Consider the following 19,197-nt stretch of genomic DNA (forward strand, 5'->3'; position numbering starts at 1 on the left):
AAGAAATTAAAATAAAATAAGAAGCATCTTCTCTTTAATTATTGTCCAGCCAGTATGTTTTCATTAAAATTGTAAACTTGTAGTATGGTATGTAAAGTCAAAATAATTCATTAAATTACTTCTTAGTATACTTTTTGATCAACTGAAAATAATAATATTTTTTCACCGTAGGAATATCTACTAATGTCATCATCATCATCATCTGATGATGTCGACGAAATATTGGATGATGTATCGACGAAATCGTCGAAGATACATACAATGATATTGTGGAGCCCCAACCAAATAATCGACGGAGACGTGCTTATGTATAACGATATCGTGAAGGAGGCCATAACCGTTTATGGAATGACTACTTCAGCGTAGACGCGACATACTCGGCACAGTTCAGACGGCGTTTTCGCATGAATAAGGATTTATTCATGCTATTGTCTATGAACTCTCAGAGAACATTCCGTTCTTTCAACATAGACAAGATGCAACCGGGAGGTTTGGTCATACACCGCTTCAAAAATGTACGGCAGCAATTCGTCAGCTTGCTTATGGTTCTGCAGCTGATGCGGTTGACGAGTATCTTCGAATTGGTGAGAGCACTGCACTTTTGTGTTTACATAAGTTCACTGATGGAATCATCCGGTTGTTTGGAGAAGAGTATCTACGAAGACCCACACCGGCGAATCTTCAAAGACTTCTCGATATTGGAGAGACACGTGGGTTTCCTGGGATGGTCGGGAGCATTGACTGTATGCATTGGGAGTGGAAAAATTGCCCAACCGCTTGGAAACGACAATACACGCGTGGATCAGGAAAACCGACAATTGTATTAGAGGCTGTAGCTTCACAAGATCTTTGGAGATGGCACGTTTTTTTTGGTCCTCCAGGTACCTTAAACGATCTCAATGTTCTCGATCGGTCTCCTGTTTTTGATGATATTTTAGAAGGTCGTGCCCCCAGGGTAAAGTACGTGGTCAACGGGCATCGATATAAATTGGCGTACTACCTCACAGACGGGATATATCCAAAATGGTCACCATTTATCCAATCTATTACACTCCTCCAAACAAGAATTATTTGCTAAAGTTCAAGAAGCAACCCGTAAAGATGTGGAGCGGGCTTTTGGAGTTCTACAAGCCCGGTTTGCGATTGTGAAAAACCCGGCTCTTTCAATGAACAAGGCAAAGATAGGGAAGATTATGAGAGCATGTATCATACTACACAACATGATAGTCGAAAATGAACGAGATGGATACATTCGTTATGATATTTCAGAATTTGTAGAAGGAAACGTCACCAGAAGTTCAGAGGTCGAAACCGAGAGGCCTACAAATCTGAATAATATGTTTCCCAATCGGAATGATCTTCGTGATAGGCAAATACATGAACGATTGAAGAATGATTTAATCGAAAATATTTGGAACAAATTTGGTGAAGAAGATTAATAATTGGCTCTTTTAAGTTTTGTCATTGTATCTTTTTTTTAAAAAATTCTATGTATTGTAATATTTTTACTTCTAATAATTTAAAATAATTTTTTATTTTTTTTAAAAAAAAAAATTTCTCTAAAGACTCCTAATCGGATATCACCATTGCACCCACCTTCTTAACATAAATCCTTAACTATCTAAAAAAAAAAAAAAAATTTAATAATAAAAAAATGGTAAGGACTCCCCTTGGGGGATGACCATTGCATATGCTCTAAATCTAAAAATATTTGTAAAAAAATGGTCCAATTTCCATATTTGAGACGATTGCACATAGGTCACGATTTGCTTCGAGTCGGCCTGCATGAAAAGGAAACAAATCTAAACAAAATTTCTCTTTCTAAATTACTATATAAACAGAAAAGGAAAGAAATCTGAACAAGTTTTCACTTTCTAAATATCTATATAAATAGAAAAGGCAATAGAAACAAATTTTCTCTTTCTGGATTATCTATATATATAAACACACCCAAACTCTACATCTTGTTAATATCTCTCACAACATCAACAATGGGGATAACGTTTTCGAGGACAAACCGAGTGATAACAACAAGGTCGCAGCTTGACGAAGACATCAACAATCTCTTCCTCAACAACGAATCCCCTCAAACACTTTCCACGAATCTTATCGATCAACAACGTGATGATCAACTAATCTCTTCTTTCCTCGAAGTCGCTGTCGGTCAGACCGTCGAAACCGCAAAAAGGTTCTTGGAGACAACGAACTGGAACATAGACGAATCCATCAATCTTTTTCTCCTCCGCAACAACTACGAACCTTCCGTTGAAGCTCATGCCGCGGAGCAAAGTAACGAGTCAACGACGTTCGATGGTGGAGAATCAGATTCGACATTGGCTTCCATGTATCGTCCTCCTGTAGACTTGCTTTTCGAGGGTCGTACGTTTGAGGAAGCGAAGTCAACTTCTTGTACGCAGAATCTATGGTTGCTAGTGAATCTCCAGTCCAGAACAGAGTTTGCTTCTCACGCGCTCAATCGTGATGTATGGTCCAACGACACCGTTTCGGAAGCTGTTATGTCCAGCTTCGTCTTGTGGCAGGTCTATGATAACACAATCGAAGGGAGGAAGATCTCGAACTTCTACAAGATCGACTCTGCTCCACCTGTGGTGCTTGTGATCGATCCCGTCACGGGTCAGAAGATGGGGATGTGGAGCGGCGTGGTTGATGCTCAGAGCTTTGTGGAGGATTTGTCGCGGTTTTTGGAGGCTGGTCCTCATGAGCATGTTGCTTCTCTGATAAGGGACAGATACCCTGAAACGGAGGAGGATCAGACTTGTTCCGCAAGCAACAATAATGATCAAGTCCCGGTTCCTTCTTGGGGTGAAGAGTTTGAAAAGGAGGATGATTGGTCCTCAAGCAAGGGTCCTTCTTGGGGAGAAGAGTTTGAAAACGTGGTGGAGACGTGTTCTTCAAGCAACAATGATGATGGCATCGTTGAGTTTCCGGATTTGACAGAAGAGCCAAAGGGAGACTGTGATAAAAGCCTTGTGTGCAGTCTATGTGTTCGGTTTCCAGATGGGAGAAGAAAGCAGAGGAAGTTTCTCAAGACCGAACCTATTCAGCTTCTCTGGTCTTTCTGTTATTCTCAGATGGTGGATTCCGAGAAGAAGACGTTTAAGTTGGTACAAGCGATTCCTGGTGCTTCAAAGACTCTTGATTATGGACTCTATGCGACTTTTGAGGAATCTGGACTCGCTAATTCGATGATCTCGGTTCTTTATAACTAAGAAGACAAGAAAAGGATTGTGAGTTTTAGTTCGAGCGTGTTACTGTTCTTTTCTGCTTCTTAATTCCTTGTAATGAATCAGTAGTCACCGTTCTAGTAAAATTTCAGTTTCTTCTTTTTCTAAAGAGGTAAAACCAGATAAAATGTTCAACTTTACGATCTGTACAACATAGATCACCCTTCCAGATCACTTAACACGCTAATTTCTGGTTCTTGAAATCTCAACTGCACTGTAAATTTCCCCCTTATTGATTATGCTAGTTATCAATTGCTAATTTCTCTGTTCCAAAATTAAGACCGCAATATATACTTTTTCTAGACGCTAGACGATGAAGTATTGTACTGGTTTCAAGTTAATATAATGCATTTTGAAATACGAGCCATTTTACAGCTTCAATGTATACACTGATATTTTGCACCAAAAAAAGTATATACATTGATGTTGTTGTGTAAAAGCTATAGGTTTTATGATATCCCAATCCATTATAGCTGTAATGGTCCGACACTAAGTAAAACATAATGTTTATATTTTTTTGGAACACAAGTAAAACACAATGTTTTTTTACTATAGTAGGACAGAGAACATAAACTGGAGAGTAGAACACAACAATACAATAGAATGTCTACAAATAATATACAGTTAGATAAAAAAAAATTAATGCACTTCTAAATTTTATCGAAAACGATTGCTAAATAAGTTCAGGACATGACTTATTTGACTTATAGATCTAGTCTTTTACATCTATATGTAATCCAAGAACCTTTCAAGAAACCAGTCCATCTATATGTAATCCAAGAACCTCACTACTCATACCAAACCCCAGGATCCTCCTACAGCATTCACATCATAATGTCGTGGACCATCTCGCACACATCATTTCATTGTACACAAATTGCTTCAGCTAATTTTCTATGGGCGATAGATCCAAAATTCATCATTAAGAGTGTCTACTTGCGGTTTTGGCTCCAACACCTGTAAAAGAAAGAACTTTGCTTGACCAAGAGAGAAAGCAAGATCAGATTTTGCCAATGAGAGGTTCACAATCCAGTTTTGCATTCTTTTGATAGTAAAGTGGAAGCTCCAAGTAATAGCTAGGAAGCTGATCAACTGGTGACCTGATATAAGTCTTAGAAACCTATCCAACAATGTATAGTGTAAATATTTACTCAGTAATCTTTAGTCTATAAAACAGAAATAAATTATATGCTACAAAAAGTTACTTTTAGCCAATAAGATTAAGTCACATGCGTTATTATAAAATAGTTCAATGACAATCTACAAAAATAAAGATATAAAACAGTCAAACTTATATGTTAATGAACTAAAAATCGGTTAAGATCTCTGTCAAGATACAGAAACGTATATAGTAATAGGAGAAGATGTGTATTTGTGGCGCCACGCCATGGATACATACAAAGATCACTTCTCATCAAAGGAAACTTGGGATCAAATTCGAAGTAGGAAGGCACAAGTGGAGTGGTGTAGTAGTGTGTGGTTTCCACAGGGTGTGCCTCGCTACTCCTTTATACTTTGGCTAGCTGTTCTAAACAGGCTATCAACTGGAGATAGAATGAGAATGTGGGGCATTAGGCAGGACTGTGTCTTGTGTGGAGAGCGGGATGAAACTAGGGATCATTTGTTTTTTGCTTGCCCTTACTCGTATTCAGTTTGGGATCGAATCGCTAGTGTGCTCATCGGACCAGGTATCAATCCAGACTGGCAGGATACATTTACTTCTATTCAAGGTGGAGGGCGCTGTCAACTGGATAGTATTCTCCTCCGCCTCGCTTTTCAGACAACAGTTTATCAGGTCTGGACGGAGCGCAATGCTCGGAGGCATCACAGTGGTAGTCAGACTGTAGAACAACTCATTAAGCTCATTGACAAAATGGTCAGGAACAGAATATCATCGCTCCGATACAGGTTTCCTCACAAGTTAGAAGGATTGATGAGAAGGTGGTTTGACGTAGTGAGAGTTTAGAGTCGATTATAGTCACGTAAAGACAAGAACTAAGACATATTTTATGATTCTTTAATTTTTTTGTAAATGAGTTCATATTTTGATCAATAAATTTCAAATTTCATCAAAAAAAAAAAGAAAAAAATATTGTCAATCACGTTCTACCGTAAGGAACGAGACTACTAGAACGATATGAGTCATCTTACAAGTACACGATTGACAACCTAAACAACACTCTTTCCTAATACCATCTTTTTGTTTGATAATAGAAATGTTGATTTGGATGATTGTGATTAGTGTTCTAATTACAAACATATTGTCGACCGTCCACACAAATATAAAATACAAATTGTGGCTTCAAAAGATTGGTCTATGCGCTACAATTTCTGTATGAACACGCTACGATCTGACGTTTGTAACAGTACTAGGGAGCTTCATGAGAAAATTGAAAATAAGTGGGGTATTTCTAAATAGTCGTAAAACCTTAGGGGTCTAAAATATAATTTTGGGAACATTTTTTTTCCGTTTGTCCTAGAGTTTGTATGTACTGAATCCGATAAGTTGGTGAGATGTGTCTTGTACAGAATCACAGAGATAGAGAGAGAGAAAGAGAAGATTCATCGTATAAGGTCTTAAAATAATCAATCATCATAAAGCCCTCTCTCTCTCTCTTTTCGAGGATCTGAAAAGGAAGAAAGATGCAACTGATCAATGCGGTGGCGGCGGGGAGGATGCTGTACGGATTGGGACAATCTAACGGAGGAGGCGAGGCGATTCCGTATGGATCGCCGTGGTGGTTCATCTACGCAGGCGTCTCTTGTTTCCTCGTTCTGTTCGCGGGAATCATGTCTGGTCTGACTTTGGGGCTTATGTCTCTCGGTCTCGTCGAGCTCGAGATTCTCCAGCGCAGTGGCACTCCCAACGAGAAGAAGCAAGCCTGTAATCTCTCCTTCTTCGATCCCTATGTCTTGTTTCGTGTATCACAATCAATTTTGTGTTAATGAGTTTTGGTCTGATCTTTAATGGTTTCTTTAGCTGCGATATTCCCGGTTGTTCAGAAACAGCATCAGCTTTTAGTGACACTGCTTCTGTGCAATGCTGTTGCAATGGAGGTATTACTCTCTCTCTCTTAGATCATCTCCGATCCATATCTATTTTTTCTCCTATAATTCTCACAAAAATAGAGTAACTCTATCGTTTTGCTCCAATGCTAAGAGCATCTCCAATGTAAAACTCCATTTTTTCCTCCAAAATAGAGTAACACGAACAAACAAAAAATAGATTACTCCATTTATAGAGTAAATTTTATTATGGAGTGAGATATGGAGTTGGTTGGAGCATTCTTTACTCCATATTCACTTTTACTCTATTTTAAAGTAAAAAATGGAGTAGGGATGGAGATGCCCTAACTCTATTATAGAGAAGAAAATAGAGGGATTTCATGAAAATCCCTCTATTTTATTACTCTATTATAGAATAAACCATTGGAGCAAAACTTACTCTATAATAGAATTACTCTATTTTTGTGGGAATTATAGAGGAAAAAATAGGTATGGGTTGGAGATGTCTTTACTCAAAGTTTCTTGCTTTTTTTTTGGTTTCTACACACTTACAATGGTGTCTGTCTATCTATGGGGAATTAATTGGGCAGGGGCTTCCTATATATTTGGATAAGCTTTTCAATGAATACGTTGCCATCATTCTTTCTGTCACTTTCGTTCTTGCTTTCGGTGAGGTATGTATATAGTTTTGCAAATCTAAATGCTTTTATTAAGGAGTGATTTGAACATATATTGTTTGTTTTTTTTCCTATCTTGTAAGGTAATACCTCAAGCGATATGCACCAGGTATGGACTCGCCGTTGGTGCTAATTTCGTCTGGCTTGTCCGCATTTTAATGATTCTCTGCTACCCTATTGCCTTTCCCATCGGCAAGGTATATCATCTTGATTATGCTCTTTCTTTGTTCTGGAAATGTGTTATTGATTGTTCTTTCTTGCATGTCTTCCATATGCTCACTTTATGTTTCTTTTTATTTGTTTTTTTGGGATAGATATTGGATTTGGTACTGGGACACAATGACGCTTTGTTTAGACGTGCTCAGTTGAAAGCTCTTGTCTCCATTCACAGCCAAGAGGTTATTTATTATTAAACTCTGCAGATTCTTCACTTCTTTGTTGGAGTTACTAATTTTGGCACACTATGGTTTTAGGCTGGCAAGGGAGGCGAACTTACGCATGATGAGACCACAATCATTAGTGGAGCACTTGATTTGACCGAGAAGGTATCTGTCAGATCAAACTCTCACACTTTCTTCAATTCTTTCCTCAATCATGGATTCATGCAAAAGTTGTATTTGGTTTTGACAGACTGCACAAGAAGCCATGACCCCAATCGAATCGACCTTCTCCTTGGATGTAAATTCAAAGTTGGACTGGTGAGTTTGCTACTCAACTGTCATTTCCTTTTGTTGTTGTTTCTTGCAAACTCTGTGTCTTATACTGCTTTGTGTGCAAAAATAATCTCACAGGGAAGCTATGGGTAAGATTCTGGCACGAGGCCATAGCCGAGTCCCTGTCTACTCTGGGAATCCCAAAAACGTTATTGGACTTCTCTTGGTAACTGTTGCTTACTCTTACTTGCATGTTTCAATGGTGGATTATCATTCTTTTGCAAACTGTAATCAAGAAACTCTTGTCTTTGTTAGGTAAAGAGTCTACTTACAGTTCGACCTGAAACAGAAACACTTGTCAGCGCTGTTTGTATACGTAGAATGCCAAGGTTGGCCATTACTATATTTGACCTTTTCACTGTTGTCTGTGTGTAATGAAACTTAGTACTGTGATTGGTGTTATATTTGCTTTAATAGGGTTCCAGCTGATATGCCTCTGTATGATATACTAAATGAGTTTCAAAAAGGAAGCAGTCACATGGCTGCGGTTGTGAAGGTTAAGGGCAAAAACAAAGTTCCTCCTTCAACTTTGCTTGAAGAGAACACTGAAGAAAGCAATGACTCGGATTTGACTGCACCTCTGTTATTGAAACGAGAAGGGAACCACGACAATGTCATTGTCCAAATCGACAAGGCTAATAGGCAGTCGTTCTATCAAAACAACGAGACTGTACCACACGGGTTCACACATACTTCAGAGGATATCGAGGATGGTGAAGTTATCGGTATCATCACTTTGGAAGATGTGTTTGAAGAGCTTTTGCAGGAAGAGATTGTGGATGAAACTGATGAATATGTTGACGTGCATAAAAGGTTATCCTCTTTAATACATTTATGTAAAGATGTTCAGCTGACTGACAAAAAAAGTCTCCCTATTATTTGCAGGATTCGAGTAGCAGCAGCAGCAGCTGCCTCATCAATAGCTCGAGCTCCTTCAAGCAGGAGATTGATTGCACAAAAGGGAGCTGTGAGTTAATTGCAAACAAAGAATGATTTGTTCTTATGTTGGAGAAAGTTCAAGATTTTCTTAGAGATAAGTTGTGTAACTTTGATTCGCAGGGAGGAGGACAAAATAGGCAACCGCAGACGGTAAAAGGTTCTATTACAGAGCCTGTTGAGGGGAAGCAACCGATATAATGGATGTTGTGTCGTTGCTTGAAGGGCTAAAACTCTTGTTTGCGTTATAAGAAAGGAACATAGAATAAAGTAAAGATCCAAGTCCTGACCATGTTCTGTTCAATTGGAAAATTCATCATATAAGAGATGGTTTGTCCCCCAGTTTTTTGTCTACAAATGCGTACAATTTGTAATATACTCCAGTACTTATATTCTTTTATACGTGTCATGAAGTTGTCACAGTGTGCTATATGGTCTTTATGGGTGCTGTTTTGGTATGTGTTAAATTAAGAAATTTTCTAAAGTCCCAAAGGATTTCACGAGCTGGGATAAGCTTAAAATGTGAGCTTTGATGACCTGATTGTCAAGCATCGGACTGTACTAGAGAGAAAAATATATATTGCTTTCTTCTTAAATCTTTTAGGGGATAATTTCAAACTAGTGAAGTTTTGTCTTTTATTTTCATCCAATTCACTCTCTATTTTTCTCATTTCTTTTGTTATGTATTGTTTTTGCTTTTCTTTCATGGTTAGCTATATGCAAGAAATGACTAGACAGGCGCACTGGGTCAAAAACTACACCACGTTGCAAGAGCTTCATGCCCTTATCATTTATACTTTGTCTAGTGGTCGACGAATCCCCTTGAGTAAGCCGGTTTGTTGGTTATATGTATATAGCCATTTTCATATCCTATGTCCCCTATTTTCTAACAGTTAAGGGTCCAATTTTTTTAAAAAAAAATCTAAGTTTTTTTATCCAAAATAATAATAAGAGTCCAAACATATTTTATATAAACATATTTGCTTCAACAAAAACTTTATAAAAAGTCATCTCTAATATTTAAAAAAGTTATTACAAACTTTAAATAAACTAAGTGAAGAACTAAATTGTAATAATTATTAATATTTATTTTTGTTTTATGTAGTTTTATATCGGATTTTTAACGTTAAAACCCCTCAACTAAGTTTGTTTTGGGTAAAAACCTCCAAACTAAGTATTTAATGAAAAACTCTTTAAACTAACTTTATTTAATGAATTAAACCTTATCAGGTCATAATTACCATTACTGGTAAATCTGTAGTTTATGAGTTTCTACATTAAGTAAGCATAGTTGAGAGGTTTTACCATTAAAAATCTTAAGAAATCAAAAAAATTCAAAATTTTATTATACTATCTAAAAATTCGTAACTTAATCTTTTTAAATTAGCACTTTTAATATTTTTGTAAATATATGAGTTTAATATGTTTTTAACATCAACATCATATATGTATAAATTAAAAATGTAAAAACCCAGAAAACATAATAAAAAAATTATCTAAACATTTACCTGTAATAAAATTACTAAAAGGTTAAAAATTTTAAAAAAATATATAATAAAAATTATATCTTATCTAACAAAAATGTAATAAATATTTACCTGTAATAAAATTACTAAAAGGTTAAAAATGTAAAAAACAAGAAAATATAATAGAAATTATATATTATCTAAGAAAAATGTAATAATAAATCTTTAGATAATTTTTTATCATATTTTTTGAGTTTTTACATGTTTAATTTATACATATATAATGTTGATGTTAAAAACACATCAAACTCATATATTTACAAAAAAAAAAATTAAAAGTGCTAATTTTGAAAATTTAAGTTACTAATTTTAGATAATATTATAAAATTTTAATTTTTTTTTTCTTTTTAAAAATTTTTAATGGTAAAATTCCTCAACTATGTTTAGTTAATGTAAAAACCCTCCACACTAAAGATTTACCGGTAGTAATGGTAATTATGACCCGCTAGGGTTTAATTCAGTAGATAGAGTTAGTTTGAGATTTTTTTCGTTAAATACTTAATTTAACGGTTTTTACCAAAAATAAACTTAGTTGAGGGGTTTTAACCTTAAAAATCCTTTTATATCTTATATTATTTTAACTTAGGCCGTTTTTTTATTAGTTATTGTGTTGTGATGTTTTAGCATACTTGATTTTGTAAAATATTCAACTTTGCTATTATAATTTGGTATAGTTAGTTTCTTATATATCGTTTGTACGGTTATTTTAATTATAGTTTTGTCTATTTTTATTTTTGGTTTATTATTGGGGTTCAGAATTTTTGAAGACGTTCAAATCACAAATAAAATTTATAAACTAACAAATTACAAAAATTGAGAAAATATTGTGCAACACCAGTCTAAAACTACATAATTTAAAATATAACACTACATCAAAAATTATTAATTAAAGTGAAGATTTATCATTTGAATCAAAGTTGTTAATCTAAAACACTCTAATGTTTTGTTTAAAACTGAAGTTTCACCCGAAATTCTGCTTCCTTAGTATTGGTTGGTTTAATGATTGAAATTTCATCGACTTGTCCAAGCTTTTGATCTGCTACTTTTAACAATTCCATGACGAAGATGGATATGTGAAAGCTTGAAGATTCTTACTTTACAAGGTATGTGTTTGAAGAACATTGATAATCTTTGTTGCTCCACCGATTAAGAAATAATATACACCTTCTGTAAGTATAAGGTTGCTTCTCCAACACCAAGATAAAAAAAAATGATGGTGCTTTATGTCACAGTAGAAATTGACTGTACCATCATCGTTAACTTGACTTTCAAATTTTCCGACCAACGGCTAGATTTTAGGGAGAATGATTTTGATTTCGGTTGGGTTCTGATTATCGGGGTTGAAACCTATAGCCACCAAGAGCATCTTTAAGGTAAACATTTATTTTTTCCTCCAAAATTGAGTAAAAATGAATATGGAATAAAAATGTTTCAATCCTACTCAATTTCTCACTTTATGATAGAGTGATGAACACAAAAAAATAGATTATTTTATTTATGAATAAACTTCATTATGAAGTGAGATATGAAGTTGAGTTGGAACATTCTTTACATCATATTCACTTTACTTTATTTAAAAAAAAAAATAGAATGGAGATGAAGATACCATAAGTATAACCATTTCAATTTATCCGCTTGAAGCTTCAAGTCTTGCACCGTCTTCCATATAACCTTTGTAGGATCTACTTGTTGATATATGTGCTGATTTGGATTACTGAACTGATCTTTAGATTGAATGTTGAAAATCTTGATTTGTTGATCACTGACTTTCTAGAATTGTTTAACAAAATTTTATTAACATGTATAAACACCAAACTTTAAATAACACATAATATGTTTCCATATAAATTCCAATTTATTGATTAAATCTTTATGTTTTGAGTAAAAATGTATATATTTTTTTCATTTATTTTGTATAGTTACAATAAATATGACCAGGTCCAATTTTGACAGCAAATAAATTACATTAAATGCACCTACAATCCTAAAACTTTAGTGAACTTTTTAAATATAATTTAACTTATTTAGATATTCAAATAGTTGATGAGGCAGAAAACACTCTTGCTTTTTTTCACTTTCACCTTATGGTTTGTATAGTTTCTTCCTAATGTCAATAATCATAAACAAAACCCAAATTACCCTTTATTAATATGATTTTATGTGGTGGTAATCTATCGCTTTCGTATACAAAGAGCCGTGGCCTGAGAACCAACCACTAAAATCCAACTAAAACCACCATACGAGGCACTCCATTTTGTTATCGGCTAGCCTCCTCTCTTCTCCTTGGTGAGCTACTGTAACCTCTTAAAATCAAACCCGCTCCTTGTTCTCAATTATGTTGTATTCATTTCAGACAGAAGCTTTGGTGTTAATTGCTGCTTTCCCGGTTTTGTAAATTCTCTTTCTTTTATGCCTTTCCAGATTCCTTAGAAGCAGTTATGGTTGTGTTTGGGAATGTTTCTGCAGCGAATTTGCCTTATCAAAATGGGGTTTTGGAGGCACTTTCATCTGAATTGATGGGACACAGCAGCTTCAGAGTTCCGATCTCTTCACAAGGGCTTAAGACAAGAACAAGGCGAAGGACTGCTGGTCCTTTGCAGGTCTCTCTCTGATTCTTGAATTCTTGAAGTTTTGTATGTGTTTTTTCTTGTGATTAAAGAACACTTTTTTTTGTCCTGGGAGTAGGTAGTGTGTGTGGATATACCAAGGCCAGAGCTAGAGAACACTGTCAATTTCTTGGAAGCTGCAAGTTTGTCTGCATCTTTCCGTAGTGCTCCTCGTCCTGCAAAGCCTTTAAAAGTTGTCATTGCTGGTGCTGGTATGTCATTGTCCTTTTATTCACTATGCTATCCAATTTGATGTGATGAAAGCTCAAATAAATTGCAGGATTGGCTGGGCTGTCAACTGCAAAGTACCTGGCCGATGCAGGCCACCAACCTCTCTTGCTCAAAGCAAGAGATGTTCTTGGTGGAAAGGTACTTCGATTTGTCCATTCACCTAACTCATGAAGTTATTCATTGAGATCATTTACTAACGAACGAAGATGTGAAATATGTGTGCCTCTAGATAGCTGCATGGAAGGATGAAGATGGAGATTGGTATGAAACCGGTTTACATATATTTTGTAAGTTCAGATTATTAATCTCTCCAATGTGTGTGTTATAAGTTGCTCACATGACGGTTGATATTTGAAAAATACGGATAGTTTTTACATGTAAAATCTACAAATTTGTGCTTCAGGCTCTAAGAATCACAGCTAAATAATAATATTTTTTTTAGCAGCATATGTACTTCTCTTTGCTTAGTGATGATACAGAAAATTCATGATGTCAATGAGAGCATAAGCATTTAGAGTTCAATATGATAGTAACCTTTATTATCTTGCACCCCATTTCGAATTGTCAGCAAGAAAGATCCCTTTCATAGTTTGAAGGAAGATGTCAATATCATACAAAGTTTGTTTTGATTTTCCTAAGTGAAGTTCATAACCTTTTATTTCCTTTTGACTCGTTTCATATTCTTGCTGGAAGTCGGTGCTTATCCGAACGTGCAGAACTTATTTGGAGAACTTGGGATTAATGATCGGTTGCAATGGAAGGAACACTCCATGATATTCGCCATGCCAAGTAAACCTGGAGAATTTAGTAGATTTGATTTCCCAGATGTTCTACCAGCACCCTTAAACGGTATGAGCATAGTCTTACTCTTATCTGCTAACTAGCTAATATAAATTACTACTTCTAGTTCTTGGAACTTTCAAGCATAGAATGTCTGATGAAAACAATGGTTGAATCAAATATGAAACACATGTTCAATAAGATGTATTGAGTAGAGAACTAATCATTTTGCACATTTATATGTGTATTGGTCAGTTCACGCCATTGCTATACATCTAATGTAGACTCTGAAAAGAACATTTTCATTTTTCTTTCCGAGAAAGGAATCTAGTTTTAAGCTTTTAATAAACATACGTAAAGATAAGTGTTCACACTATGTAGTTGTAGGCTTGTAGCGCATAGTGCTGAATTGTCCTCTGTTTGAAATAAATTGTTTTTGTAGGTATTTGGGCAATTTTGAGGAACAACGAGATGCTGACATGGCCAGAGAAAATAAAGTTTGCTATTGGACTGCTTCCAGCAATGGTCGGAGGTCAGGCTTATGTTGAGGCCCAAGATGGTTTATCAGTTGAAGAATGGATGAGAAAGCAGGCAAGTTAGCTTTTTCATTGGTTTGGTTGTGGTTCTTTGTTTCTTCCTTCTGGTGATATAAATGTTTATTTCCAGGGAGTACCTGATCGCGTGACTGATGAAGTGTTTATAGCCATGTCAAAGGCACTTAACTTTATAAACCCGAACGAACTGTCAATGCAATGCATTTTGATAGCTTTGAACCGGTTTCTTCAGGTTTGGGCATTCCAATAACTTTTATTCCTCTCTCCATTGACAATATATTGCAATGCAAATCATAGTTACCACTCAAGCATGCTCACTCCTCATAGAAACTGCTTTGACAGGAGAAACATGGTTCAAAGATGGCCTTCTTAGATGGTAATCCTCCGGAGAGGCTATGCATGCCGATTGTTGAACATATTCGATCGCTAGGTGGCGAAGTACGACTCAATTCAAGGATAAGGAAGATTGAACTGGAGGATGATGGTACGGTTAAGAATTTCTTACTCACTGATGGAACCACTATCCAAGGAGACGCTTATGTGTTTGCCACTCCAGGTTCTACTTCTTTTCTGAATTTGCATTCCATCTGCTCATTTTTGTGGCTCCTGTTTACATTTTCTTCTTCTTGTAGTCGATATCCTGAAGCTCCTTTTGCCGGATTCATGGAAAGAAATACCATACTTCAAGAGACTGGAGAAGTTAGTTGGTGTTCCAGTCATTAACGTTCATATATGGTTAGTGACAGTCAAGACCAATACCTGTCATCCTCTTCTGCCATTTTGGTCTCAAGTGCTGTGAATCTATATTGCAGGTTCGATCGGAAACTGAAGAACACATATGATCACTTGCTCTTTAGCAGGTGAATAACTTCTCTGAACAATTCAATGGCATTATTCATATTACTTAGTTTGAACATCCATTAGTAATACTTAAGACGTCTTCATCAAGCAAGAAAATGATAAAGATTAGTCTTGAACCACCATAGAAATGAATCAGCAAACAGTGAAGGCTTGTTCTTGGTTAATTTCTAACAATCTTGTCTTCTTGTTTTGTTTTGCAGAAGTAACCTTCTGAGTGTGTATGCAGACATGTCGTTAACTTGTAAGGTAAAGAAAGCTAGTCTTGTCGAGTTAATTAGTTGTGTTTCCTTTACTTGATAGTTTTCTTCTATTTTTCTTAACGCTGTAGGAATATTACGATCCAAACCGATCAATGCTGGAGCTAGTATTTGCACCTGCAGAGGAATGGATATCACGGACTGACTCTGACATCATCGATGCAACAATGAAAGAGCTAGAGAAAATCTTCCCTGACGAAATAGCAGCTGACCAAAGCAAAGCTAAAATTCTCAAGTACCATGTCGTCAAAACTCCAAGGTTAGACCAAACTCCAAATGTCCCATTTAATCTAGTTTCAAATGGATACAATCTCTCTCCTTCTCTCTCTCTATCAGGTCCGTGTACAAGACCATCCCAGACTGTGAACCATGTCGTCCTCTACAGAGATCTCCTATTCAAGGCTTTTACTTAGCTGGAGACTACACTAAACAGAAGTACTTAGCTTCCATGGAAGGCGCCGTTCTCTCTGGCAAATTCTGCTCACAGTCTATTGTGCAGGTATATAACACACTAACTTGCCCATTCAAAAGCATATGTACATCTATTTGTTAACCAGTCACCCTGAATTGTTAAATGATCCGGTTTTACCAAGTTCGGTCTGTTGATTAGATCTTATGCCACCATTAATCTGTTCCGGTTACATAGAGATATTGGTTCAAGTTTGGGTACACTGATTATACAGGATTATGAGCTATTGGCTTCCTCTGGACGCCGAAACTTGTCGGAGACAACTGTATCAACATGAGAAGAGGAAGCTTAAAGATCATTGATATGTGCTCGTAACCATTATTTTGTAACTTTTGTGTACAAACCTCATTTCAAGACAAAGTTAAGGTGTGGCAAAAAAAAAACAAATACATAATGTAAAAAAATAATATAGGTGTTTATTTAAGAAAAACACAATTAGTATAGGATATAGAGATTGCACTCTAGTCCCATGAAATGCAAACTGACGATTTAAGATGAATTTGTATTTTAGTTAAAATAACTTGTGGACATCAGGTGAATTCATATTTTATTATATATTTAACTTCAAATAAAATCGTTACATAGTTTATACAGAAAAAAAAATCTAGTGTCCAAATCATTTATAATTTCTACCACACTGCAAGGACAATGTGCATTGAAACCTTAGTGTTGGAAAAGATAGATTAGGATGTGAGAGTGATGAAGAAACAGAGTATGGTTGATTTCAAGAGATGGAGAATGAAGAGAACAAGTGAGAATAAGAGAGAGTAAACCGAAAATAAAGAAAGAGAACTCCTCTTTTCTTAGATCTGAAAAATATCATTACAATAGATTATAAGGAAGAAGAAGAGAATAAACCAGAATTGTTTTACATAAGGAGCTAAACACACTTGGTTTATTAGGAAAACTATACTAAAATATTTGTCTGTTTTTGCTGTAATTCCGCGGGTACTGTTCATGTTGGCAAACTTTGCTTGTCTTTCTTTGGTAAGCTTTGCTAATATTAACCTTGGCAGACTTTGCTGAATAAATAATTCTTCCTTTTATTTTCATACTCAATAAATTCTTCTTCATTCCAACACTTAGGATGCTTCTTTTATCTAGCACATAAATTATATTATTAGATCTAAAGTGAGTTCTCATGATAAAAACATAACTTCAAAGATTACAGGCAACAAAGTTAGTGAGGTAGGAAATCTTTCTAGAGACTCTCCACGCTTGGGAGACAAAGAACATTATCAAGGTAGAAGAGAACATAAAAAACAGAAAAAACAATGGAATTCAAAAGATATTTAAGATCTAAACTCGAGTCATAGGCCAAGACACACAGTTACTAGTAATTTGAAGAACAAATTAGCGCCAGAAATGGAATGAACAAGAGCTGCAAGAATGAACCAAATCAAAGGAAAAATTTGCTCGAACTCAACGAAGAACCGTTCCATTTTGAATAAAAGAAATGGCCTATAGCAAGATAATCCAGAGACTGCACCACCGAGACCAAACAAGAGAACCACCTCACCAAGAAAGCAAGTCACGAGGAAGAAGACCTTGAATTCTAACTGAGAAAAAGCGCAAAAGAGGACCCTAATTCTTACATGCGGATACAACGATCATGTCTAAGCCATTCACCGACAAAAGACCAAACGCCTCCTCGCAAGATAAGAACTGAGACACTTGACCACTTTGAGCTAGTAGATGCTGTAACACCCCCGAACCGTCCTAGACATATGGTCGACCAACCGGCCAACAATCAAACAAGAACATGACCGATCGACCTTCCAACACCCAGGGTTAGAGAAAATTGAGCCAACCGGGCAGCTAACAATCAAACAAGAAAATTACTGACCGTCCAACCCAACACCATGGTCCGGAAGCGCGACGTGACGGGCTAGGGACGATCCGGCTAGAGTCACAAAATTTAGTCCACGACCTAGACCAGTTCATCCGCTAACTCGTCCCGCTAAATCAAGGCGTAAGGCTTTGCAACCCATACCAAGAGTTAGTGTTTTCCGTTAGGGTTTTCGTCCAATTTCGGAGTTTCCCGTCGTTCTTCGATCCCGTCGTGCTTGCTTCCCGTCCTGCTTAATTTCTATCCTGCTTCCGATGTCTTCGAAATAATATCCCGCTGATACGAAGTTCCGCGGAAAAATTTTGTGCTGAAGAAACGTCGTTCTTCTAAAATGCCGAGCTTCTAAACCGTCGTGCTTCCAAAAATGTTGTGCTTCCAAAAATGTCTCATCAATCTAGGACATCTTCTAAATATGGTCGAACAACTTATTCGACTCATAGTTCACTCACGATCAATTCTTCGCCCACCTCGTACTTCAAAGCTTCTCGATCGATCCTTATTGCCCGCAACTCGACCACCACAAAGATACTCGACCATTCTTTTTTTTTTTAATGGTTTTCTACAGATGCCACCACAATAACAAACATTTAAGCGACAAAATCCATAATGAAACATAACAATCATGGAGCAAAATAAGACAAGAACGCTAAGTAGCACAACATATCTTAAAGTCTAAAAAGAGGTCTATACAGAAAGAGAAGACCACGACAGCAGAACAACCGGAGCACATTATCAAACCACATACCATCGGTTGCAACAAGTCCTAAGCGGATCTAACCTTAGCCAAGACAAGAACATTAAACATCCCAAACCTTAAGAAGACCAGAAAAAAGCTAACCAACCCGCCAACAAACCCAAAGCCAACACCAACAAAGCTAGAGATCCGTGGGCAAAAGCAACACTACAGATAAAAAAGAAGAGAAAACCACTAATTAAACCAACCGGCTTTATACGTGCATGACCGGCTTGTATCATGGATCAAACCAACCGACCGACTACCTGTGGGTACTTGCTCAATAGGGAAACTGAAACCAATGAAACCAAAATAGGAAATTTCACTCGACTAATCAGCTATTTAGAACACTTCAGTCAAAGCAAATTTATTTTGGGTGATGATGTCTTGAAAGATAGTCGAATCAGCCACATTTTCAATCATATTAATCCTGTTCGGCCACCCGATTTCCAACCATCGACCACACTGTGTTTAGTGGACCAACAAGCAAAGGAGTCTTGACAAAGCTGATTTATCAGACCACCGCACATTTATGGAAGGTTGAGCCTTATATTTTCAAGAGATCCACAAAACAACTTATTTGGACCAAGAAAAGGATCCAAGCAAAGTCACTTTGTTTTTGTTGTAGCTAAGATTCAACCAAACCTATAATCAAAAGATCAAGAGAGCTCAAGAAATAGTCAAGGTCGTGGCTATACCAAAAATAATTCAAGGAAGAGATTATTTCTAGTCAAAAGTCTTAGTCTACTTTTTT

The 19,197-nt window shown here is 36.3% G+C and overlaps 5 protein-coding genes across 6 annotated transcripts; all 5 read left to right on the forward strand.

Moving 5' to 3' along the window:
- The first annotated feature begins 183 nt into the window (after positions 1-183).
- Positions 184-1,439, forward strand: LOC108871618. Its single transcript, XM_033289299.1, has 3 exons — positions 184-362; positions 472-881; positions 1,081-1,439. Exons 1-3 carry the CDS (start codon positions 184-186, stop codon positions 1,437-1,439), a joined length of 948 nt encoding a protein of 315 aa, XP_033145190.1.
- Positions 1,440-1,774: 335 nt separating this feature from the next.
- Positions 1,775-4,588, forward strand: LOC103863553 (plant UBX domain-containing protein 16-like). Its single transcript, XM_009141292.3, has one exon. The coding sequence runs from the start codon at positions 1,992-1,994 to the stop codon at positions 3,228-3,230; it is 1,239 nt and encodes a 412-aa protein (XP_009139540.1). The 5' UTR covers positions 1,775-1,991; the 3' UTR covers positions 3,231-4,588.
- Positions 4,589-4,632: 44 nt separating this feature from the next.
- On the forward strand, positions 4,633-5,211 carry LOC103863672. The gene has a single exon (XM_009141423.2). It carries the CDS (start codon positions 4,633-4,635, stop codon positions 5,209-5,211), a length of 579 nt encoding a protein of 192 aa, XP_009139671.2.
- Positions 5,212-5,737: 526 nt separating this feature from the next.
- LOC103863554 (DUF21 domain-containing protein At4g14240) lies at positions 5,738-9,072 on the forward strand. The gene is made up of 12 exons (XM_009141293.3): positions 5,738-6,129; positions 6,226-6,302; positions 6,842-6,925; positions 7,012-7,125; positions 7,243-7,326; positions 7,402-7,473; positions 7,559-7,626; positions 7,720-7,807; positions 7,897-7,970; positions 8,059-8,454; positions 8,527-8,608; positions 8,701-9,072. Exons 1-12 carry the CDS (start codon positions 5,889-5,891, stop codon positions 8,776-8,778), a joined length of 1,458 nt encoding a protein of 485 aa, XP_009139541.1. The 5' UTR covers positions 5,738-5,888; the 3' UTR covers positions 8,779-9,072.
- Positions 9,073-12,158: 3,086 nt separating this feature from the next.
- On the forward strand, positions 12,159-16,309 carry PDS (15-cis-phytoene desaturase, chloroplastic/chromoplastic). 2 transcript variants are annotated; one of them, XM_009141294.3, is made up of 15 exons: positions 12,159-12,389; positions 12,525-12,703; positions 12,789-12,921; positions 12,990-13,078; positions 13,170-13,227; positions 13,634-13,789; positions 14,163-14,311; positions 14,387-14,506; positions 14,617-14,830; positions 14,907-15,009; positions 15,087-15,134; positions 15,336-15,381; positions 15,464-15,651; positions 15,729-15,891; positions 16,076-16,309. In XM_009141294.3, exons 2-15 carry the CDS (start codon positions 12,542-12,544, stop codon positions 16,136-16,138), a joined length of 1,692 nt encoding a protein of 563 aa, XP_009139542.1. In that variant the 5' UTR covers positions 12,159-12,389; positions 12,525-12,541; the 3' UTR covers positions 16,139-16,309. The 2 variants fall into 2 exon arrangements, with proteins under 2 accessions (XP_009139542.1, XP_033146611.1); XM_033290720.1 differs by having other exon boundaries at positions 12,272-12,399.
- The last annotated feature ends 2,888 nt before the right edge of the window (positions 16,310-19,197 follow it).

Source organism: Brassica rapa, chromosome A04 (assembly GCF_000309985.2).
Source record: "Brassica rapa cultivar Chiifu-401-42 chromosome A04, CAAS_Brap_v3.01, whole genome shotgun sequence".
NCBI classification, from domain to species: domain Eukaryota; kingdom Viridiplantae; phylum Streptophyta; class Magnoliopsida; order Brassicales; family Brassicaceae; genus Brassica; species Brassica rapa.